We start from the raw sequence: 25,466 nt of genomic DNA, 5'->3' as shown, positions 1-25,466 counted from the left end.
CAGTAGTAAATTTTCTAGATATGTCTCATAGACCTCAAGGTACTGGAAAGGAAGTTCCTGTTCCTTATTAAGATAAATGCTTAAGAGACTGTAAATGATACTTAGTTTTTTGTCCTTTGAAATACATAAGTTGTACTATAACGAATCATCCTCACAAGTATAACCACTGTCTGTGTAGCTGAACTTCTGAGATCAAGAAACTATATTTAAACTGTTTCACATCATTACTGGTGGGACACATCTAACTCACCTGTGGAAAGACACAGCACACAATCATCTTACTGTTGATTCCATGGCCAGGGTTTCTGCCTTCTCTCCTTTCCCCTCCCTTGCCTCCTCCCATAGCTGCAACACCCCTCCAGCTGGCAGGCTTGTTAGAGTAGATATGAAGGTTTTAGGGTCTACTGCTGGGTTTGTGGAGTGCTTTGCCTACAACCCTGGTTTCTTTAAGTCTTAAGTGATGCCCCCTTCCAAACTATTGTCCCCTTCCCACTCTTCCTCTCCTCCCACCCTTGGCCAATACATAGGTTGTAACCCTTCTGTTCCTCTTCTAGATTGGTCTTCCATGTGGAACTCAGGGCTTTCCCCATGTCATGTCTCCTCCAACTTTATTGAGGAGTGCTGCTTTCTCGCCCCTCATCCTCAAGTCCCTCTTTGCACTGTCACCACCCAACACTTTCCATGACACTCCCTTGCTTTGGCCAGAAACCATCAGATAAGGTTGGAAAGAATCTCTGACCTCCCTTGTTTAGTTTTGGAACCACATTTATTCACTCCACCAGCCTGGGAAATGAATTTGGGGTCCTTAGTCATGCCACCCTCTGCTGCCATCATCAGCTGATGTGTATTTTAAGCTCAGGTTTTGATAAGGGGAAAAGAACAGTTACTAGAGTTACTCCAACTTGCCAGTTCTCAGTCATTGGTGGTTAAACTTGGAGAAATCCCAGATGATGACACTTGTAAGCACACATGACCCCTCTGAATTGTTTTCATTTCCTGAAATTGCTTTCACTTTAAAAATTGAAGAAGTTTTAAACAGAGTTCTCATTTGGTCATGCTTGCAATTGATTGGGATCCAGTTTGGAATCTGACAACTGGAACAAAAAGAACCTTGAATTCAGTGCTTAATTTGGTTCTGGTGTTGCTGCTTCTCATGATCCGATCCTCAGCAGGGATCCAGAAAGAACTGGGTGTGCACAGCAGATCCCCCAAATTGGCAGGCTTGACTTCTCAGCAAATTGCTGTATTTTTCCATTTTTTGAAATGGTAAACTGTGGATACTTACCAAAATAAAAGCAATTTATTGTGTAAAAATAAATAGGTCGACAGTTAAATTTGTGGTAACTTGTACAGTATCAATAAAAGCTAAAACAAGCAATTACTACTTTTGGGCATTTATTTCAGTCATTTGTATACCTCCATTTCTTCTACTACACTAAGCCTTTTGATATGACTCTATACTCTTCAAATTTATACTTTGCATCCCTACCCCCAACACAGACACACACATACTGTTTGATAGAGTTTTTGCCATAATAGAACTATAAACATTTGTTAACTGAGTGAATAAATGAATAATACCAAGCCACCCAAGATTGAATTTTTGTAATCGTGGAGGTGTTCAGTCAATGTATTCTTGAACCTTATCAATTTAGTGAAACATTTAAAGGTTTGCTTTGCTTTGTTGATGCTTATATGGAAACATTGTTAGCCATCTGAGAGCTGGCAGGGCGGAGTAACTCTGGTGACTGTTCTTTTCACCTTACCAAAACCTGAGCTAAATATATAGTTATTATATATATTGAAATGTGTAAGAGTGGCGCTCAGAGACGAGGCTGCAGTGGAGATGCTCAGGCTAGGTTTATTGAAAAGGGATCACCTGCCTGGGTAGTGCAAAGGTGGCTTCTGTGCCTGGGGGAAGTTAGAGACCCCTTTTATATGGGGATGCAAGAGCTAGGTAAATTTCACAGCTTGTGCAGGAAGGTTAAGATCATTTGGCATGAACTTCTGGGGGTGAGGCTAACCAGATCCTTTGTGTCTTTGTCTTAGGAGGAGAGTAGGAAGAGAAGGGGAAGGGTTCATGTGTGGCTGCATTAAGCTGCCACACACACACACACACACACACACACAATTTTTTAAAGAAACAGCATCTTAAAGAACAAGGAGGTAAGATGATAGTATGGAGTAATGGCTATAAACTTGGACTCAAGAATGAGATAGACTTAGGCTGAATCCTGGACCCATAATGTATTTACCAGCAATATGACTTTAGGCAAGTCACTTAATCTCACTGAACCTCAATTTTCTCATGTGTCAAATGCTGATAATAATAGGACCTACTTTATACATTGTTGCAAGGGTTTAATGAGAGAATGAATGTAAAAGTGCTTGGCATGGAGTGTGTGCTTAATCATTGTTAGCCTTTGTGCAGTGGCAAGGATATTGGACTTTAATTCAGGAAATGGGTTTTGGTCTTCTGTTTTATCACTACTTTACAATATGATGTTGCCACATTCCTCCCTTTTGTCAGTTTCTTCATCTGCCAAAATAGCCAGATGAGTTAGACCTCTAAGGGTTTGCCTGGTTCTCAAATTATTCATCTTTGAGTATTATTATTCACCACTATCTGAGCCAGTTTTCTAGAATGTGACAGATTAGTAGCCACAGACCCAAATGTTGATCTTGCTGCAAAGGTAAAAATTGACCCATCACCTATGTTTAACCTCTCATATTTATTTATTTTGATGCTATTAATAACTACATCCCAAGTAATGTGTGGAACCTGAAGTATTTTATCTTGTATAATTTCTTTAGTATTAATAGTAACCACAGTTGGAATTTGTTTGATGCCAACAATACAAGGGTCCAAGGAGTGCTATTTTAGAGAGAAAAGGCAAAAACTCCCTCAAGGGGGAAAAGGCCAGAGCGAAGACACAGTAGGCACTGTGAAGAAAGATGGGGGAAAGAGCTACCGTCATAACCTCTGTCTAAGTTTCTATTTCCCCCAAGGTTGTTTGCTTTTCAATTTTGAAGGAGTTGCTTTATGTCTGGGTAGATTTGTGCTGAATAAACATTTTTCTCTCCAGAGAAGGTCCCTGTGTCAAATGGCATTGAGAAGAAATTGCCCTGCCTTTATGCTTAAGCTATCCCAAAGCTCATGCATTGCTCAAAACTCAACTGTTAGTGGAAATAAATGTGGAATCCAAAGAACAGGGCATCTCAGGGCAACTTCACAGAAGTTCTGAGCATTCACCACCCTCAGGGCACATTCACTGAATTGTAAGGCGGGACACAAACTCTGAGCCAGATGCTAGGGAGGCCCTGAGCTGTGCAGGGGCAATGACCAGGTAAGTTGCCCAGTTCTTCCCCAGCAATTTGGCATCTGTTTGTTAAAGGATCACTTATTTATTCAAAGACAGTACTTAACCTTTAAGTTCTATGCCAAAAATAAGGGAAATACTTGCAATGACTTTAAATGATGGCAGGAGTATTTTTAGTGTCACTGTAATATATGTGTGGGTGTTTCAGATTAATGTGAGGGTATATACCAGGTTACATTGTTTGTGTTTATAAGGTAAAGTCTGAGTTATAGTGGTTTGAGAGTGTGTGTGTGTGTTTTAAAGCAATGTAGTCATCTGCATATGACTTCCTATGTGTTTGACTCTTAGTAGTTCTCAATAATTTTATTTTCCAAATACATATATGAGGATCATAAAACATTGTCATCAATAACAGTGACTTAATAAAGGGAATTATTTTTAATTGAGAGGGTAGGGAGGTAGGGAAGATACATAAATGAAAATCTGAAGGTTGAGCCATGAATGGTTTGAAAACAAATCTCCAAATGATTCTGAGAATCATTTTTATTTTTTTTCCCTGAACCCATCACAGCCTTTCTGTTACAGCTGGAGAACCTAAAGGATTTAGTTTCTCTCTAGATAGAGTTAATAAAGAAAATGTCCATGCCCATCTGTTTCCACCTATTACAAATATGGTGGAAAAATAATAGATTTTTCTTTAGAAAAAATAATTATTAAAGAAATTCCTACAGTGGTTAGTTGCTGGCAGTAATAACAGGTCAAAAAGTGAAAACAAAAGCTTGCCTTTTAATGAACATTGATTTTTTGAATTTAAAATATGCCTGGGCTCTTTTTCCTCAGTTGTTATTATGAAGTAGAGGAATCACTCATAATAATGCTCATTGGAATTTTGAGGAAAATAACTTTATCTGTCTTCATTGACTTTTGCTGAAGGCCACCCTGTTTATTGCCCATCAGTGTAAAGGCAGGAGTTCAGGAGAGGGCCCAATGTGTGTCCACGAAACAGTGTCTTTAATTCCACATTTAAAGATAATCTTGCAAAAGTAACTAGCTATGTGATTGAGGTACAGGTGTCTTAAATTCATACTAAGGTTTAAATTGCAGCCGATTTTGGCTAGAGAGACACAATCTGGATGCCTAAAAACAGGCCGGAGAAGAGACTTCTCTGAAGTTGGGAGCCCAAAATAAGGAAGACTACAGCAAAGGAGACACATTGTAGCCAAGGCTGGTCTTGTTTGAATTTACAGGTTTGGAGGATTAAGGATTGTATTGATTATTCATGATTATTGTGTATTTTTTTCTCAGATGATCATCTCAATCAGGGGACTCTTAGGCTGGTAATTCTACAACTAAAAGACTTTTAACATAAGGCGTTAGATGAATTGGCCAGTGAGATGTGTACATCGTAATTCAGAATTGAGGAGAGCCCATCTAGTTAATTCCGAAAGAGAGATTCTTTGCCCCAAGCGATTATTAGCTAATCACATAGAAGAAAATGCAAAGTCTTCCAAAGAGTAATAGTGGTTCTGATGTGTTCAGATCTCTGTAATTTCTGACTTTATAAACTGAATTGTGTTCAATAATGACCTCTTTAAAGTAGTCAACTACTTGGCTAGGATTGGCAAATTTCCCTTTAAGATTATAGGAAACTTTTAAGGAAGTTAGCATCCTATTTGCTTAGTAAGGACCTCTATTTTATCTCCCCACAATATTTTTTTTTTTTCAAATCTTCCTTCCCAAGATCCCCAATTCCCTCAGAACATCAGGCAATCTATACTTGTGCACTTGGGCACTCTGGGTCAAAGAGCCATAGGGGCTGCTATTGCTCTCCTTTGGAATTAGTTTTTGAGCTTAGGTGATTTGGAAGCAGCAAGAGCCCAGTGAACTGTTGCTACCAATGGACAGAGGCCAATGACTATTTTAGAACTTTGCTTTATTTATTTATTTATTTTATTAAATCATAGCTGTGTACATTAATGCAATCATGAGGTACAATGTGCTGGTTTTATATACAGTTTGAAATGTTTTCATCAAACTGGTCAGCATAGCCTTCAGGGCATTTTCTTAGTTATTGTGTTAAGACATTTATATTCCACACCTAGTAAATTTCACATGTACCCTTGTAAGATGCACCCTAGGTGTGGTCCCACCAATTACTCTCCCTCCACCCATCCTCCCCTCTCCCCTCCCCTCCTTCTCCCCTTTCCCCTTTTTCTTGGGCTGTAAAAGCTATAAATTGGTTTCATAGTAAGACTGAGTATATTGGATACTTTTTCTTCCGTTCTTGAGCTACTTTGCTGAGAACAATATGTTCCAGCTCCAGAACTTTGCTTTTTTTAATGCCAAATACTTCCTTCTTTTGATTAACAGAACTCATTGCCTATAGTAGTGGATGTGTGTAGTCAAAGCCACTTCTTTTTACAAGATCAGGGCACCCCATTAGTACTATTTGCTCCAAGGAATGCTTTTCACATAGAAACCAGCATAGGAGTTGGGTGAGGAAGTAGTATGTACCTGCTACTTTTGACCATCTAGCATTCATTTCTTTTTCCAGTAACAACCTAAGTTTTCTTTATGGCAATGATTCTTTCATTTTTTAGAGACGGAGTCTCACTTTCTTGCCCTTGGTAGAGTACCGTGGCATCACAGCTCGCAGCAACCTCCAGCTCTTGGGCCCAGGCAATTCTCTTGCCTCAGCCTCCCATGTAACTGGGACTACAGGCACAGCACCCAGCTATTTCTTGTTGTAGTTTGGCCGGGGCAAGCTTGAACCTGCCACCCTCAGTATATGGGGCCTGCTCCCTACTTACTGAGCCACAGGCGCCGCCCTACGGCAATGATTCTTAACGAGGGTCAATTTTGTTCTCCTAGGCACATTTGCCAATACCTTGAGACATTTCTTCTTGTCACAACTGGTGGAGCATGCTACAGGTGTCTATTGGGTAGAGGCCAGGGATGCTGCTAAATATCCAACAGGGCATGGAACAAATCACCTCCAAAAGAGTTGTCTGGCAGCAACTGTTAATCATACTGAGCTTGAGAAAACCTGCTTTAAGGGGATTCTTTTTTCTTCATGGTGTGCACGCAGTCTTACGAGGCCTGGCGCTCAAAACTTGCTCATTCAGCCTACCTTTCTGGGGTTTTGAATCTTGATCAAAATGACAAAAGGACAAAAGAAACCAAAATACAAGGCAATAAAAGAAAACACATTAACACCCCTCCCCTGCCAAAACCAATGCAATCCAAGGATGAGCTCAAGATGACATCATTATGTAGTCTCTTTAGCCTGTACATCTAGACCTGCCCTGGTTTCTTTGCTATTATTAAACCTAGTTCCATAGACTTCCTGGCCATCCTTCAGATAGCCTTCTGCTAAATTTCCTTCTGGTGTCATTAGCAAAAAAATTTGGTTTCCGTTCCTTGCAATATAAGTGGCCTATAGGTAGCACCTATTTTTAAAGAAAGAATATTGTGCAGCTAATTTGGAGATTTTAAGTGTTTACTTGTTCCACAGTGTCACACACTATCTGATTTGCTGGAATATGTGAGACATGATTCTTGTCCTCCAGGAGCTTAAAAATCTAACTGGGGAGACTAGACATAGCTATGGAAAATGAGGTTTAAATTTGTATTCAAAGCCTTGTATGCTGTGACCCAAATGAGAGGTTCAAAGAAATAGTAAATGCTTTAGGATTTCAAAGAGAAAGATTATCTTGGGCTATTGTTAGGAAAGGCTTTCTGGAAGATATAGGACTTAAACAGGCTTTTGGTGGAGGATAGGTAAGACTTAAGATGGCAAAAAGTAAGGGGAAGATCTTAGGGAATTGTGGGCCTGGTGAAATCAAACAGAACTCAATTCAGATCCCTACTTTAGATTGAAAAGCTGCTTGACTTTGGGCAAGTTATTTGTACAATGTAATATAAAATATCTTAGAACAGTGCCTATCACTCAGTAGATACTAAAGAAATGATAACTATGGTAGCTTTTATTATTTGTTTTCCAACTTGGCAGAAGAGTTTTAATCCAAGATACAGAGTTGAAAATTAATGCAGCGTGTTAACGGGGGCAGATGAGAAAAGTGACTTGGCAATAACAAGGATAAAATAGAAGATGTGTATGTAAAAAGGCAGAAAAGTTGTGGCTGCCTTTAAGTTATTAGATGACAAGTTCAGACTTCAGCCTCTTGTAAATGTAGATGACATCTGTAGGATTTGAATGTTAAATGTGATGCATAGTGATTTTGCAATGTGATTTTAATGCTGGTGTATTGAATAGATTTGGGGGGATCCATTTCATTGACTTTAACATAAAAATTCCAACATGGCTTTATTTACAGAAATTAATGAATTTCTGTTCTTCTATTCTATCCCACTTTGTCTTTCTGTAAAATCTAATTAAATAGACAAGTCAACATCAAAAGAGGATAATGAAAATTGTAACAAAAGCATGTAACACTTGAGCAATATAGTCAAATAAAGTGATTTATTTCCATCAAATAAATAATTCTACTGATATATATTTTGAGACAAAGTCTCACCTTGTCACCCTCTGTAGAGTGCTGTAAAATCATAGCTCACAGCAACCTCAAACAGGCTCAAGTGATCCTCTTGCCTCAGCCTCCCAAGCAGCTGAGCCTACAGGTGCCTGCCACAATGCCCAACTTTTTTTTCTTTTCTTTTCTTTTCTTTTTTTTAGAGAGAAAGTCTCGCTCTTGCTCCGTCTGGTCTCAAACTTCTTAGCTCAGGCAGTCCATCGACCTCAGCCTCCCAAGGTACTAGGATTACAGGCGTGAGCCACTGTACCCGGCTCTACTGATTTTTAAATAAGTTTATGGAAATTGACTAATAATTTTGGTCAAACTAGTTGATCTGGTCATATGTGCAGATATAACTATTGCCTATAATAGAAAAGAAAGAGTTAATTTGGGCATTCTTTTCAGGAAAGTTAAGTGTCAAACCTATAAAACTTAGCTTTAGGAAGAAGCAGGCAGTCACAGTAGTGGCTTCTCTAGCACATAAAAACTAGTGTCATGGTATACTCAGTGGAGCAATTATATTTAAGGATAATTAAACATAAGCAGCTACGGTGGAAAATGCAGGGGAGCAATTGTACATTGAAATGTTAGTACCAAACTGCATCCCTTGCTCTCATTCTTTCAATCAAAACATGAAGCTGAAGCACCAAATTCAAAGACTAACTCAGACCCCAATTAGCCCCTCTCAAGTTCCAGAATAAGATTCCTAATAAAATTGTAAACCTCTGCTCTGTTGTTTAGGGGGCTTGGTATTGACAGTTCTCTCTTTCTGTTCCCAAATAATAACTGTGAGTTTCAGATGAGATTTAAAAAAAAATAATAAGAAAGAAATGAGCTTGCCTGCCCATGGCAGCACGTAGTCTAGCTAATCTGCAAGTGCCGTAATTATGCAGGGTGCTGATAGATTTGTCTCTGGCCAGTGGTCAGGATCCAGATGAACTGCTGCAGTTGCTCTTTTAGCATCACAAATAGTCTGTACTTCTTGGTAATTCCTAGGCCTAAACATGATATTGGAATTTAATGAGACTCCACTTCCACTACATCCCATTGGCATGTGTTGGGTGTAAGTACAAGTTTGTCCCCTTCTGTTCACGGGTTTAGGTGAAAAAAGGGTATGCATGTGGGCTGTCTGACTGGAATAATGTTTCAGTTGGCAGTTTATGAGTCCATTTCCAATGGTCTAGGAGACTTTAGCTTAATTAATAGTGTGGAGTCAAAGAGGCTAAAACCATTGATTCAATACTGATCTCTTTACCTGTCTGTCTCCTGCCTACAACTTCTGTCCATCCTGCAAATTGGAGCTTTTGGTTACAAGGGGGCACCAAATGAGACAATGTGAGATTCATTTAGTTTCATCACTAAATTAGCCACAATTCTAACTGCCTTCTTTACTTTCTGAGGTCATTGGGTAGATCACATGAGCTAATGTACCTGAAAGCACTTTGAAAATTTTGAACTACCTATAAATGTAAGGCACTTAAAATTATTGTTAATATTAACAAATGTCACCTCATTAATTGGCGTTTAACAATAATAAAATCAGAGTAAATATATCCATATTCTATTGTGAGAGATAAGAGTAGGAGACTATAATGACCCCGAATTCATATCCTGCTTGAAAGTAGAACAAGATCATCATCTCTATACATGAAATACATTTGTTTCCCATCTATCACATTCTCGTTAATTTATTTGGAGGTATGAAATATTTGACAATAAGATTGTTTAAGAATAGTTTCCAGCAAACTAAGGGTCTATAATTCGGATGTGTAAGGCACATTAACAATAACTTTACAAAGAAACCAAAATAACTTTTTTTTTTTTGAGACATAGTCTCAGGCTATTGCCCTGGGTAGAGTGCCATGGTGTCACAGCTCACAGCTTTTAGGTTTAAGCAATTCTCTTGCTTCAGCCTCCCAAGTAGCTGGGACTACAGGCACCTGCCACAACACCTGGCTATATTTTTGTTGTTGTTGCCATTGTTGTTTAGCAGGCCCGGGCTGGGTAGCACCCTACCCACTGAGCTTATAGGTACCACCCAAAATAACTTTTTAATAAATTACGTGTAACATGGCTAGATTTGATTTAATTTCAATTTTATTCATGTTTTAAGTACACAATATATGTATATGCTTCAAAATACCCAAAAGGTATATAGTGAAGAGTAAATATTCCTTCTGCCTGCCCCATACTGCCCTTCCTCACCCCTCACCATTCCTTGGCCATCTAGCCATCCACTTGTACTTCTCACAGGAAACCGCTATTATCTGTTGCTTATGTATCCATCTAGAAATATTCCATATTTACATAAATGAATTTATATATGCATATATGTTATTCTAACAAATAGTTTAAATATACACATATATGTTGTTTAAAATGCATACAATTTCAAACCTTGATTTTTTTATTAAACAGTATAGCTTGGAAATATTTTTATATCAAATGTACAAATTCACCTAATTCCTTTAAACAACCATATCATAATGTATCATTATATGAAATCACCACAGTTTTCTTTAACCTGTCTCCAACTGATGGACATTTGCTTGTTTCCAATATTTCACAACTATGAACAATAGCAAACTACAATAACGAAAGTGAACATCTGATATGATTGGATTTTGAATTCTACATATATATAAATTTTGTTTAAAATATGTTCCTAATGGTTCTAATAATATTTAAAGAGCAAAGAGTAGCTGTAGTATTTATGAAATGAAGACTAGATGTCATACAAGTAGGTCTATCTCAATTACGTCAGATCACCTTAGGGAAAACAAAAATGTTCATTTCCATAAGGGCAACACATGTTGTAAGCCATCACTAAAGATTTCTTAAAAAAATGAGAACAATTAATATACTAAAAGTTTCCTGTTTCAGGCAGTTGAAGGTATCAGGAAGAGGAAGCTAATATTTTGTAAAGCTCTTTTCTTAGGGATTTCCTAAACCAGTCAATTAATGATGGTTTGTTTAATGATTACCTTATAGCCTAACCCTATGCTGTGAATTATTAGAAAGTATAAAATATATCTTTTTAGTAGGCAAGAATATAGTTGGATAGTGGAAGCAAGACATAAATCTGGGAACAGTTAATAGGAATTTGAGATATAAATAATAATTTGATATAAGGGTCTTTTTATGACAGCAATACATATGACATTATGTATCTTTATGCCAAATCTTCTCATTTCTTTCTTCTAGAAGCCGCTCATATTGTCCCCTCTTTCTCTAAATTTCTTCTAACTCATAGCTCTGACTCTTCAACCCCCCTCCCAATATTGCAGCATTGTTACTTCATCCTCTTAACTAGTTTTTTCTTCTCCAGCCCATCCTATATATCAAGCTAATCATTGTTAGCACTTCCTTTGAGTCATTTGTTTTTTGTTCCAAGAATCTATTATACAATGAATTTTAGCTTACCACAATATGTCCAAATTCCTCTGAGTATTTCTCCAGATCCTCCAGAATTGAGCCCTATCCTATCTATATAGTTTCATTTCCAATTCAGGATGTTCACACAACCCCTTCTCTCCAGCCCACTTTCCTTTAAACACACTGTGCTTGTCAACTTCTATCTCTGTGCCTTGGTTTGTGTTGCTAATCTTCCCTGAATTTCCTCTTCTTACTCTCTGCCTTTCCAAATCTTTTCTGTCCTTTAAGGTTCATATCTATTTCTTCATAGAACGTTCCCCAACCCTGCTGGTCAATGTTAATCTCTCCTTTCTCCATTTCTTTACCTCCTAATATGTAGTCTAATAGCTTCAACACTACAAGTTTTACTAGGTTATATTCCAGTATATTTTGGTATGCTAGTCCTGTGCTCATAGTCCTAGATTATAAATTTGAGGGCAAGAATAAGGATTTTACCTCTTTTTCCCATTAGCACCTAGCATAGGACTTGGTGGGAAAAAATGCTTAATCAGCTTTTTTTTTTTTTTTTTGAGACAGAGTTTCAGTATGTTGCCCTGGGTAGAGTGCTATGGCGTCACAGCTCACAGCAACCTCAAACTCTTGGGCTTAAGCAATTCTCTTGCCTCAGACTCCCAAATAGTGCGGACTACAAATGCCCGCCAAAACGCCCAGCAATTTTTGTTGTTGTTGTTTGGCAGGCCGGGGCTGGATTCGAACCCGCCAGCCCCAGTGTATGTGGCTGGCACCCTAGCCACTGAGCTACAGGTGCCAAGCCTTAATCAGCATTTTTGATGGGTTATCCTAAGGAAAATACCAGTGTTTTATTATGCAGTTTTGGTGGTTGGAGTATAGAGTAGAGGATGAGTCAGAGGCCTGGAAGGTTCGTGCCACTAGAAATGTCTATTAGGGTTATATTTCACTGAGAAATGGTGCTACAAAACAGATGTAGGGATTTAATGTTTCTCAATTATACTTTTAAAACCTGTATATCTTTATACTTACAAGCTTAGAAAAACCACCCCAAATAGTCTATTTGTTTGATCTTGTTGGAAAATGTAGCTGCCAAAATGGCCTACTTACAGTAAATCAATGGTGCTCTAAATGGGCTGGGAAATGGATATTGTATGGATAGAGTAACAACTCAAGTAGAAACGCTGTCTAATAAATGTTTACACACCATCAAGTCTATAAACATTAAATATCATACATGACAGAATCTTCCTTATCCTGTAATTTATCTCAATTTTTCCATTACTTTCTTTCATTTTCTTTTCTAGCTTTACTCACAGACAAGCCTCCAAAGCCATTGTTCCCCATGGAGAATCATCCCAGTGTTATAGATGTCCAGCTGGGTAAGTCCCCTTCCGGGAATAATAGATCCTAAACTTGCTCTCTGTTAACAGATGGAGAAAATTGCATGAACCAGGAAGGGTTTATTGCCACTGTTATTACATGCAAATCAATTTGTGTTCTGCTCATTTATAACCCTGGAGTTCAGTGCAATAGCAGTTTAAGGAAATGAGTTTGTATTGCATCAAGGAATGGTTATACTAATTGGTTACACTGGGTATTAAGTGTGCTGTATGAGAGAGCTTTTTAACTCTGTGATTGATAGATTCATGACTGTCTTGCATTGGTTATTGGTGCAGAAAACTTTTCATATATGTCAACCCAAAATTTTTTTATATGGAGAATATTATCTCTTGAAGAGCAAGCACGCCTTAAAATAAAAGACAGCCCTTCAGTTCAGCCTTTAAAATGATTTGATAACATTATTTCCAATGGCCCAATCCAGGGATAGTTAAAACTTCTTTTTAGGTTGGGATTCTGAATATTTATGAATCATATGGTGTTAGGAAAAACTAGCAAGTTGATTTATGGGTGCTACTTTTTACAGACATATGGTGTTAAGCCTCTTTTTAAAGTCCCCTACCACTAATCCTTGTAATTTCAAATACTATAAGCTTGAAATTCAGAGGGCTGCTAAGATCTCTTTCAAACTGTGGCCTTTAATCTAAACTCTGTCTATTAACATTTACGAGCTTTCATCTATCTTGGGTTTCATCCTAGTGTTCCTAATTTCTTCAATTCTAAACAAGACAACCACAAGAGAACTAATATGCTGGAAACGTATTAGGCTTACATGGGGTATACGATTTATTGAAAGTTGTGATCATAGTGGTACTGAACAATTATCCAGCCGGGGAAGACCAACTGGCTCCAATATCTCACTCACTCTGGAAGCTTTTGACTCAATTTTTGATCTTTACAATCCAACTTGGATAGTGAGAGGCTTATTTCCATCTTGAAAATTGGAGAAAGAAAATCATATTCTTAAGAGCCTATTCATTTCTCCAAAATAAAACATAGCACATCGTTGTTTTTAATTGCAGCTTAGCAATATGTGTATCAAAATTATGGATTTTAAAACAAGAAGAAAAGAAAATATTAAACATGTTGTCAAAAAATAATGATAATAAACAGGTTGTCAAAAGTGGACTGTAGAAGTGATAAAATACATATTTTATAAATAATGTGGAAGTACTAGATTATGACTCTACCTACAACCTATGTATAATTTTTCGGTCAAAATAAACTATTTTGTTGGAACTGAATCTAGATGTATTAACACCCTTATTCCCCAATAACTTTTACTTATATATCTCCATCTCAAACTGAGATAAAAATATGCTGTGAGTACCTTGGGGTTTGCCAGAGTCACATGAAACCATACAATATGCTGATCGTGTATCATTAATTTATATGGCGATTCAAATAGATAAATGGTTTTTATATGAAAACTTACATATTAAGTAGAAGAAAGCGGAATTTGTGCTAGTATTTCAAATAAAGCATGAGTAAATTTTGTGTTTGTGGCCCCTAGGGAGATATTCCCTTTATTCTTCTCTGTCATTAGTCACACTTCAACAGAAAAGTTTGAGAAGTACTGCTCTTAAAGCAAGGAGAGGGACTCTTACATAGGGATGCATTTCCTTCAGTTTCACTGAGTGTGACACATGTCTGTGCTCTTCAGGACATCTGTGAGATGTGTGTTTTGTATAAATATGTATTCCAACATAGGTATATATGTCAAAATACCCTACCACCACTACCACCCTACAATTACTAAAATAATTCACTTCTAATTTATATTAGACATAAGGCTGAAGTTTTCAGTTTTTAGTTTGTAACACAAAGTGAAAACAACCTGATAGACAGAAAGGTGGAGACATGTCCATTTGACATGCCAGAAAGGTTGTTTTTCTGAAATGTTAAAACCACCATATAATCCAGAGAAAGTAAAGCAAAATCAGTCTAATCAGATCTTTGGCACTTCAAGGAGCAAGTGTTTAGTTGATTAAAAGTGATTTTAACTTTTCCACAGATTTACTTAGCACCAGTTATTCACATTTGGAAATCATTTTTAAGGTGCTCTCCTACTCAATAGTAAGGTCACATTAGAAGCACTATAAATGTCAAGGAGTTCCTCAGGGTCAGTGGGAGGTCTGCAGTCTGATTGATGAGAGTTTAGAAAACTGCAGGTATAGAAAAGAGATGGAGAAAGATAACTGAGGCTATTGGACATCCCTGTCTATGTCTGGAAAACTTTCAGAAATTGGCAATGAAATGTCAACATTCAGCTTTAAACATTCTCAAAGTAGGCCTCAATTAAAACTGCCAAAAAATGTAAGCGTCTAATCCAAAAGGCCAGGCATGTTACCAACTTTGGGTTTTCCAAATCCCATCCCTTAAAATTTTAGACAAAATTGTGGTAGATTAAAGTTGGCCACAACTTTTTGGCTACTCCTCCCATCTAAACATGGTTTTTTATTCCCTGCTCCTTGAATCTGAGTTGATCTTAGGGACATGCTCAACCATACAGAGTATGGCAGAAGTGATGTTCAGAGATATCAGAAGCTGAGTGGAAAGAAACATGCAACTTCTGTCCTGGTTTCTTGGTCTGCTCTGAAACCACTGGGTTGCTTGACACTCAAGCCCCATAGAGATGCATTAGAGGAAGAGATACCATGTGGAGAGAGAGAGAGGCCGAGTAGCACAAAGGCATCAGCCATGAGATGGATCTTCCAGCCCCAGCTGCCCTGTCTTAATGCCCTGCAGAGCAGAGACAAGCCACCGAGCCAAACACTTCTCAAATTTCTGACCCCAAAAGTCATGAACAAATGGTTGTCATTGGCGACTAAGTCAAGGATATTTTGTTAAGCCATAAGAGACAACCAAAACAAACCTTAATTAGTTTCTCTAGTCTAGAGAATTCTCAATTATATTTTTCCTAGCCATGAGTATCTAATGCAGCCATTTTATATAAAATAAGAAATGTGTGGGAAATACTTGTATACCAGCTTTAAAGTGGTTTTAGAAAACAAGATCTGTAATAATTGTTTATGTGTTTGTTTGAGAGTTACACGCCTTTCACAATTCTAGATATTTCTAAAGGCAATCCAGTAAGGAAAAATTTCAGTACAAATAAATACTTTTTAGTACATGGAGTTAGCATGAGTACAGATATTTTGTTGTGTCTCTGGAGGAAAATAAACATCTTGAATTTCTTGCTCCTATAGTATAATCCATTAGTCAACTGCAAGGTTCTAGAAATTTACATATGTTTTTGCTGACATAGTGATGACAGTTTGGTGTTGCTAAATTATGTTCACATTGTGATGCTGAAAGAAGATTAATCTTAACCAAATAACCACATATTTCAAGATGATAAACACATTCTTAACAAAATAATCTGAAAACCATTGCTCTCACAAAGCAAGCCTATGTAGCTAAAATTGCCTGTAGTAAGGTATGAAATATAAAGATAAAACAGTGTATAAAACACACACAAAAATCCAATTTGATCCTGTTTTCCTCCATTTATTTTCTCTTTCTGAAGGTAAATTTACCTTTAAATTTAAAAAATAAACCTTTACTATACTGGGGCTAATTCTCTTTTTAGCCAAGAAAAGAAATATATTTTCAATGATTTTTCTACAAAAACAACACCATATTACCATATGTTAATTTATATTGTACCTTTAATGCCACAGTATTAAAATGTCATAGACACATGTGCCCCTTTTGAAATGTATGCATGATAAGTAGAACCTTTCTTATACCTTGTTTTCTATAGGACCCAAATGCATGCTTTACAATCTCTAACACACTCCTAGCAGCTCTGAAAAAGCCTGAGCTAATTTGGTTGCAAAGATTTGAGATCTGCCATCTAATTTTAATTAAGGGTGAATTTGAAAACGTGCTCTGTTCTTCTCACTGATGATGATAATTTTCTTCTTGGAAGTTTCCTAGGAATTAAAATAAGCAAGGCAGTGTTATATAGAAAATAAATATAAACACTGTTTACTTTCCCTTTCATTGTTGACGAGTCAAAAAGAGGGCCTGGGGGCCTAAGGCAGATCAGAAAAACCCAGAACAGTAAAATAGTGCAAGCTAATTAGATTAATTCAGAGTTTCAGAAAGCCAATAGTACATCTCTAGGTGAATCTCATAGAGTATAAAAGAGTTTTTCTTTCTTTTGTATTCTCATTCAGAATTTATTTTATATTTACAGGCTATTCAAATTCATATTTCATAACCATATTACGTGCTGTCTCAAACTGTCTCTATGTGTATATGGAGTGTTAATCTTCATCTAAAATTGATTTCCCAGCACATCAGTTTCTACTGAAAATTATATCAGATTACCTAAGAGACCACTATAAAAGACTTTGCAAGAGAATAAATCAAAATATAGCATTTAATTCAATACTCAGGACTAGACTACAAAAAAAAATTAATTGAGCCCCAAATTAGGAAATTAGCTATTCAGCCAAATCTGTTTCCTTAAACTTTATTTATGTAACACATATATTGAATTCTCACTGAGTGTCAAACAGCATAGATCCCGGAGATATTGAGGTGAATCAAAGGAGGTCCTTGGCCTTAAGGAGTTCTCAGTCTAGTGGGGAAGACAGATGTGTAAGCAGAATTGCAATGTAATATGATAACCGCCAAACCAGAGATGGGAAAAGGGAAAGTGACTTTTTTGTGTGTGCCAGGACTTCATGTATTAGCCGTGTATTAAAAGTTCTGGGCACTTAGGCTTTCACTCAGTACAATGAAATAGCTCTCTAACCTCAACCCAGTTGCTAGGTTTATTTGAAAATAATTAAGAATTATTAAAGATAGAACAATCATAAATTGTCTACTAATTTGCTTCAATACAGCAAATATTAAAAATGGAAACTTATGATCTGCATGGCTCAGTTCACTTTAGCAAACTTAGTCAACACTTTCTAAAGGTTACATAGAATAAACAAGCCAAAGCTAGTCACCAACCAGTTGAGCTAAACTATCAAACTGGAATTATTGTCAATAAATAGCAATACATGACTATTTTGTTAGCTGGAGTCATGACTTGGGATATGAATTGTGTATCTAATGGTGGTAGCAAGAGATTTCTTTTTATCTTTTGTATTATCTCCCAGTCCTCTTATTTTCAAATAACTCCTTTAAAAACCTTCATGTAATCTTGAATAGCTGAGCACTTTGAAGAGTTGGAGAGGATAAAAGAGGGTAGCATGAACTCACTCAGCTTTCTTGGCACACTTAATTGGAGCCGGTTCATGGCAGTGTTCCCTTTCCCTCATAGACATTCTAGGGTTAGTGAGTTGTTTCCAAAAAATCTATTTATTCAGGCTAACACGCACAAGCTTAGCATGGGCTACCCCAAACTGAAAATCTTTTGCCCAGATTGTATAACATGTGCATTATTTACAACTTTGGAAAATCTGGGCACAAGCCTTTCCCTAAGAGTTGGCTGCAATATTAATGATAGAGACAGAAACTGCTTCCCTTACTTTGTCTAAGTTTCTATTACTTAGATCTACTTCTTTTGAGACTTTTAAGAATGAGATAGAAAAAAAAAGTTAAGAGTTTGCTAAATATTTGATTATAATGTAACAAGTTGATTATGAACATGTCTTAAATAGCGTGATTGTTGACCACTCCTCCATGTATGTAAGGACTTTTGGTATTTGGAATCATTGTTTAAGCTTAAGCCCTATTGAGATATTGATATAATGTTGACAGTATTTCATCTTTTTCATGCCCAAACCATGATTTTACATACATGGAACTAAAATCATTTGAGAATTTTCTATGTACTAGGAACTGCAATAGGCCTTTGCACATATGCTATCTTATTCCTCATAAGAGCTCATGGTAGTAATATATATTATTGAACCATTTTGCAGGTGAAGAAACTTAGCCTCAGAAAGGTAAAAAAGTTTTCCTAAGTCTACATATTTAGTAAGTGACAGAGATGAAATTTCAACCAGGTACGTTTGACTCCAAAGTTTACATAATTTTTTATTATAGCATGCTGTATATGGCAACATTATTTGAGGCCCCAAACTCTATCCTAGAAAAAAGCTATCAGTCTAATAGGGACACCAAAATCATATTAACAAAAGAGCTAGGAAGATGGCTGACCAAAGACACCAGCTGTCAGACTGTCTTAGAGAGAAGGGAAAATTTTAGAGGAGAAAGAAAAGATAAACAATCATAGGTCAGGTGTAATTCTGAAGTTAAAGTAGAACCTACAAAGAGATTTTAGGGAAGGAGTTGCAGAGAAGAACAGGGAGCAAGATATTGTCAGAGGTCAAACCTCGAGAGGTTTGGAGTCCAGCAAAAACAGCAGACGGAGATGTTTGTTTCTCCCTCCCTCACATCTCTGGCAGCCAGCATGTTTCTGAGCTGCTAGAGAGTGAAAGGAGGGTACCCTCCCAAGCCCCAAAGCTCCTGTCATCAGTGAACTGGGAGCTTCTTGAGGACAAAGCACCAGGCTACCAGCCCCCTTTGGCTGCTTCCCATTGCCACAGACCAGAGCTGAGATGGCAGGTACCATATTGCTTCCCCACCCACCATATACCTTTGTCTTCTCCATAGGGCTTCAGATCCTCAGTTTTAATCTTGCTTGTTTCCACACAAACATTTCCCATCTCCAGGCCAGACTGTGGGAACCACAGAGGCTGAGAGGTCCTGGGGGCTCTGCATGACCCCAGAATCTGAGCATTCTAGGTTTGCTACCTTCTGGAGAGAGCAACGGAGACAAAATAGTGCTACCTATCCTCTAGACACTTTTGCTCTAATTCTCCTCCCCCACCCATGGCTGCCAAGAGAGATGCTTGAGCCAGGTCTCTCAGGAGCTACTGCTTCTGCTCTCTTGGGGATTCTACAAGGAGTAGGGCTCAAACTTTTCCTCTTAAGGCACTGCAAAAGAATAAGGGATGCTCAGACTGTGAGCTCCCTGTTCAACATCCCTTCCTTATGCTGCTTTATCCAGCTGCTCCATCAGAATAGGGCACATCCTGAAGTAGAGGGACATCAAACCTGCTTGAGCACCCAGTAGACAACTTGAGACCAGTGCACTTCTCCCTGACATGGACAGGGATTGATCTCTGGGAACCCAGGGACCTGCAGACCATGTCTCATACTCATCTGTGTTGCTTAAGAGCACAGAGGGGATATTTGTGATCTAATCTTGGGAGGCAAGGTAGCCCACGGGAGCTGAACTGAAAAGAGCACAGTATGGTTCCCAGTCACGGTGTACTCATGGAGCAGCATTCACCCCACAGGAAAGCCATACTCTCAGCTCAGGGCAGGATCCTAGATGGGAAAGCTTTCAGCCTACAGTGCTATTGCTGGGGAGCGCAGCTAGTTTGAGGTCCTGCTTGCCAGCAGATGCTGGAGGGAGACTGCAGAACATAGGAGGGGGAAGAAGATGAAACACTCCAAACTGCCAGATTGTGGATCTCAGTTGGCCCTTGCCTCCATAACCAGATTTCTGACTGGTTGGGGCTCCTGCTTGGCAACTTTTCCCAGTAGGCTGGGAGTAGACTTTTGACCCCCACTGAAACAGGCACCTTACCAACTTTTATGGAGTGTGAAGGAAGTCTCACCCAACCCAGCCCCATTCAGCCTTACTCTCCTTCTTGACTCTGCTGTTTTGGAGAACAAGGACTCATAAGGAGGATCTACGGCCCTTTACACCACCTAGGGCATTCATGTGCTTCTGCTGAGGGCTGGAGCTGGTCACAGGTCCCTAAAACAACAGAGAAGCTTATTTTGTTTCAGCAAGTGCCATCTACAGTCAGGGAGTTCAATTTGCACAACATTTACTGAATGAGTTATACAGGGTATCACAATACTGTATCAAAGATTAAGCTTGGCATACCAGTACAATTCACACTGTTAAGAAGACCACAGAGTTGAGAAAGAAAAAGCATTTCAAAGACTTCCACCCTCCCTCATTAGAGAGAGACAGGGAATCTATCCACTTATATAGCTTCAACACTGCCCCAGCCTACAAACAACCAGCAACGAAGAAAACTGTCACATTAAGGATTTCTATAACCAAGGCATCCTCCCCAAACCTAGACCTCCATAAAAGCACCCATAAACAAAGCCAAAGATTCTTATTCAACATAGGCTACAAATACTCCTTATGAGTGAGGGGGAGACAAAGCCTGAGCTGAATAAATAAAATCCAAGAATAAGAAATGGCATCTGCCCCAGATGAGAAGGAATCAGTGAGAGAACTGTGGACGTATGAAAAATTAGAATAAAAGGCACTCTCAAAAGGTAACATCAGCTTTATAGCAATGGAAAGCAGCCAAAACTAAAATATTGAAATAACAGATAAAGAATTAAAAATATGAATTTTAAGGATGCTCAGTGACATCCAAGAGAAAATGGAAAAGCAAAAAGTAGAAAAACAATTCAGGAAATGAATGAAAAATTCACCAAAGAGTACAACATATTAGGAAATTAGAAATTCTCAAAATTAAAAATTTATTTAAGGAATACAAAATACAGTGGAAAGTTTTAAGAATAGACTAAACCAGGCAGATGAAAGAATCTCAGAGCTTAAAGACAACTCCTTTGAATTGACTCAATCAGTCAAAACTAAATAACAGATAATTAACAGACATGAACAAACCCTACAAGAAATATGGGGTTTTGTAAAGTGGGCAAATATAAGAATCATAGGCATCCTTGAGGGTCAAACAGAAAATTCCTAAGAGCTGGAAAACTTTTTTTGAGGGAATAACTGAGGGAAATTTCCTTGGTCCTCTTGGAGATACATGAAGCTGAATGAACATCCAGGAGATCCATTGCAAAGAGGCAATCACCAAGACACATAGTCATCAGACTGGTCACAGACAACAAAGCAAAGTCTCCTGAGAGCTGTGAGGCAAAAACACTAATGGGAAAATCCATCAGGTTAACTGCAGACTTCTCAACTGAGATCTGATAAGCCAGAAGGGATAGGGGTTCCATCTTCTGTCTTCTTAACAGAACAATTGCCAGCCCAGAATTGTGAATCATGCAAAAATAAGTTTCATATATGAAGGAGAAATAGACACTTTTCTAGACAAGCAAACTCTGAGGGAATTTGTCATGACCAGACCTGCCCTGCAGGAAAAATAGTCAGAACTGCATTATACATGGATCAATACAATAGACACCCTCCAGTGGAAAACCACTCAAAAGCCAAAGCTCAGAGCTTATATGAAACAATAGCACAAAGGGTAAAACAAAGCAATAATATATACCCAACAGGATGAACAGAGCAGCTTCTTGCTTATCAATTCTATCAATCATCAACATGAATGGTCTGAATGCCTCACTCAAGAAACATAGGCTGGCTGATCAGATGAAAAAATAAAACCCAAATATCTGTTGTCTCCAGGAAACACATCTAACCCACAAAGACTCATACATATGTAAGATGAAGGAATGGATAACAATATTCCATGAAAATGGAAACCAAAATAAGGAGTGGCCATTCTCATGTCAGATAAAATTGACTTTACACTAGTAACAGTAAAGAAAAAAAGGGTCATTATACTATGGAACACAACTCAGCCATAGAAAGAAGAATTAATACCTTTGTGACAAGGTGGATACAACTGGAGACTTTTCTTCTAAACACAGTATCTCAAGAATGGAAAGACAAACAACACAATCACTCACTATTAAATTGGGACTAACCGATAAGCACACATGTACCCAGAGGGAAGTTAACCTCAGCGAATATCAACCAGGGAGGAGAAAGAAAGAAGGTGGGGAAAAAATCCTACCTAATGGGTACAAGAAACACTATTTGGATGATAGGCACACCTATAGCCAGGACTGAAGTATTACAAAAGCAATCCACGTAACCTAGAACACTTGTACCCCATAATATTTTAAAATTAAATTAAAATAAAATATTATCAATACCATTACTGAAATAATAGCTCTACCATGCCTGAAACTTGGCTATGAACCATAAGGCAGTACAGAAAAGTTTTCTGGAGGGTTGTACAAGTATACTTAAATAGCCAGAAAGTTACATGTAAGCCAGAATCTGAACACAGATCAAGAAGTTCATCTAGAACACACATGTGTACAGAGGGATGTACAACTCAGTGGAAATCAATCAAGGGAGAGGGGGAGGAGGAGCAGGGCAAAACCTACCTAATGGCTGCTATGAACACCATTTGGACGATGGGTACACTATAGGACTCATACAAAATTGATCCATGTAACCTAAAACATTTTTACCTTGTCAACATTTTCTTAAATTTGAGATTGTTATAGGCGTACATATGATTTGGTTACATAGTTTGCTTTTGTGTGGATAAAGTCAGAGTTATAGGTGTGTTCTTGTCCCAGAAAGTATATGATATACCCCTGCAATGTACCTACTGGGTAGGAATTTACTCATTCCCTTCTCCCCCTCCCCTCCACTTAAATTTCATTGAGATTTTCTTCCCTATGAACTTATAGGTGTTGAGCAACTAGGTCCAATTTAGTACTGAATATATGTGCTGTTTATTTTTCCATTCTTGCTGTGCTTAACCTGGGAGAATGGTCTCCAGTTCCAACCAGATTGCCATGAAAGAGCCTAGGTCACCATTTCTCTGTGTGTGTGTGTGTGTGCATGTCTGTGACTGAGTAGTATTCCATGGTGTACATACACCACATCTTATTAATTCATTAATGAATTGATGGGCATTTGGGTCATTTCTACTTGCAGGTATGAATTGTGCTACTATGAATGTTCTGGTGCAGGTGTCTTTTTTATAAAATGTCTTTTTTTCCCCTTTGGGTAGATCCCTAGTAGAGGGATTGCAGGACCAGATGATAGGTCTACTTGTAGTTCTTTTGAGGTGTCTCCATGTGATCTGAGTACTTCCTCCAAGGAAGATCTAGTTGTGGCAAATTTCCTCAGAGTTTTCTTGCTGGGAAAGATGTGATTTCACCATGAAATATAAAGCTTAGTTCTTCAGGGAACAGAATCCTGGGCTGGTAGTTAAGAAGACTGAAGTTTAAGGCCTCTTTCATTCTGGTTTCTGGATATCAGCTGAGACCTTGGGTTTACTCTTGTAGGTCAGGTGTTGCTTCCAGGTAGCTGCTTGAAGAATTTACTCTGCTTGAAGAATTTACTTCATTTTGATTTTGGCCAGGTTAGTTATAATGTGTCTAAGAGATTCTCTATTTGAATTCAGTCTTCCTGGAGTTCAATATCCATGTAATACTAGATGTTTTAGGTTTCTAGTGAATTTTGGAAAATTCTCAAAGACAATGTCTTCAATTAGACCTTCCATGCTTTGGGGACTCTCTTCTTCCTCAGGGACACCTATAATTCATATAGGTATGCTTTGCATAGTCCCACATCTCTCTAAGAGATTAGTCTGCTTTTGTTCTATTCTTTTCTGTCTCTTTAAATGCTGGGTTAGCTTGACAGTCTGGCCTTCAAATTCATATTCTTTCTTCACCAGGGTTTAATCCCTTGCTGAAGCTCTCTGTTATGTTTTGAAACTCCCTGAATGAGTCTTTCAATTCTTTAAGCTCCATTATATCCTTCCTAATTTTGTCCAGCTCCTTGGTGACTTTCTCTTGAACTGTGATAATTTCTTGAGACATTGTTTGGACTTCCTTTTTTTCTGGTTTTCAACTTTCTCTTTAATTCTGTTCATCTTACTTGCCATCCATGTTCCCAATTCCATTTCTGTAATTTCAATGATTTCTTTAGAAAATCATTGAATTTTCTGCTGTATCTCCATTGTGATTCCTTGGGGGAGTTGTTCTGTTCATCATTTTCATATTGCCAAGGTTCTTTTGCTGGTTCCTTCTCGTGTGTGTTCTGTTTTTTTATCTTTAGTAAACTAAAGGGTTAAAATACCTCTTCCTTGGAGTTATTTTTGTTGGGTTCAAATAGGGAACGATCACTAGATGGCGCTTCAGTATCAGCTGTAATTGGAAGCTGCTGGATGCCCATTTTCTTTGCTGACCCTAGCTGTTTCCAGTGTTCAATAATCTCCCCGCTAGAAATTTGGGAGAGAACTTCCAGCTCAGCTCTGGTAGCAGAAGCTCTGGGGCCGGCCCTGTGGGCTGGGTGCAGCACTGGAGTTTGAGGGTTGGTGCTGCAGACCTAGTGTGGATACTGAATGCTCTTGAGTTTCGGAGAGGGAACCTCAGTGGTTAGGCTGGGGTGGGTACTGAAATTCCGTGACCCGAGATGGGCCTGGAATCCAGAAGGAGGTCCATGGTGGTGTGGGGAACAGGACTACACCAATCTGTTCGTGGAAACCAAAGGATGATTCAGAGGTTGTAGCTCATTCCAAAGGCAGAACCCAAGCCTACTATGTGGCACAATGAACCTTCTGGTCTTCAGAACCTTTGGGAAACTGTGCCAGGTGGGGCTGGTGTGGTTACCAGCAGCCCCAGAGTTACGGTGTTCTCCATGCCCCTCCTGTGCCCTGCCGAATTGGGGAAGCAGCCTGTTTTCTCCCTGATGTGTGGCAGCCTTCTGGGCCCCATCTCTACCAATACCCTTGCCCAGATCCACCTGTGCTTTAGGAGAGATCCACCTGTGCTTTAGGAGGGAGCTGTTTGGTTTCAGGTCCTTGGCTATGGTTTAGGGAAGCTATGAATTGATGATTTGTTCCCTCCCACCCCATCCCAGATTCTCATCGTTCACCCGCCAGTTCAGGGTGGCCCCAGCTGCTGTCTGTCCCCCTTGGCATCCTTTGTCTAGTGGGGTAGCTCTACTCAGAAATTCAGGTTGGTCCCCAGGCCAACCCAGCTGGGGTCTGTGGGGGATGGTACTGGGCACCCAGGAGCTCAGATCACTGAGCCA

General features: G+C 38.5%; 1 protein-coding gene across 1 annotated transcript in view; it reads left to right on the top strand.

The window, feature by feature from the left end:
* Positions 1-25,466, top strand: part of IL1RAPL2 (interleukin 1 receptor accessory protein like 2) — a 1,213,983-nt gene that overhangs the window by 919,685 nt on the left and 268,832 nt on the right. Inside the window, exon 6 of the mRNA XM_003801635.1 lies at positions 12,547-12,621. Coding sequence (XP_003801683.1) covers positions 12,547-12,621 — 75 coding nt within the window. The remainder of the gene's footprint in view (positions 1-12,546; positions 12,622-25,466) is intronic.

Source organism: Otolemur garnettii, unplaced genomic scaffold (genome assembly GCF_000181295.1).
Source record: "Otolemur garnettii isolate 467f Iridium unplaced genomic scaffold, OtoGar3 scaffold00216, whole genome shotgun sequence".
Classification (NCBI taxonomy): Eukaryota; Metazoa; Chordata; class Mammalia; order Primates; family Galagidae; genus Otolemur; species Otolemur garnettii.
Note: the sequence above shows the minus strand (reverse complement) of the source record. Positions and strands in the feature narration are given on the sequence as shown.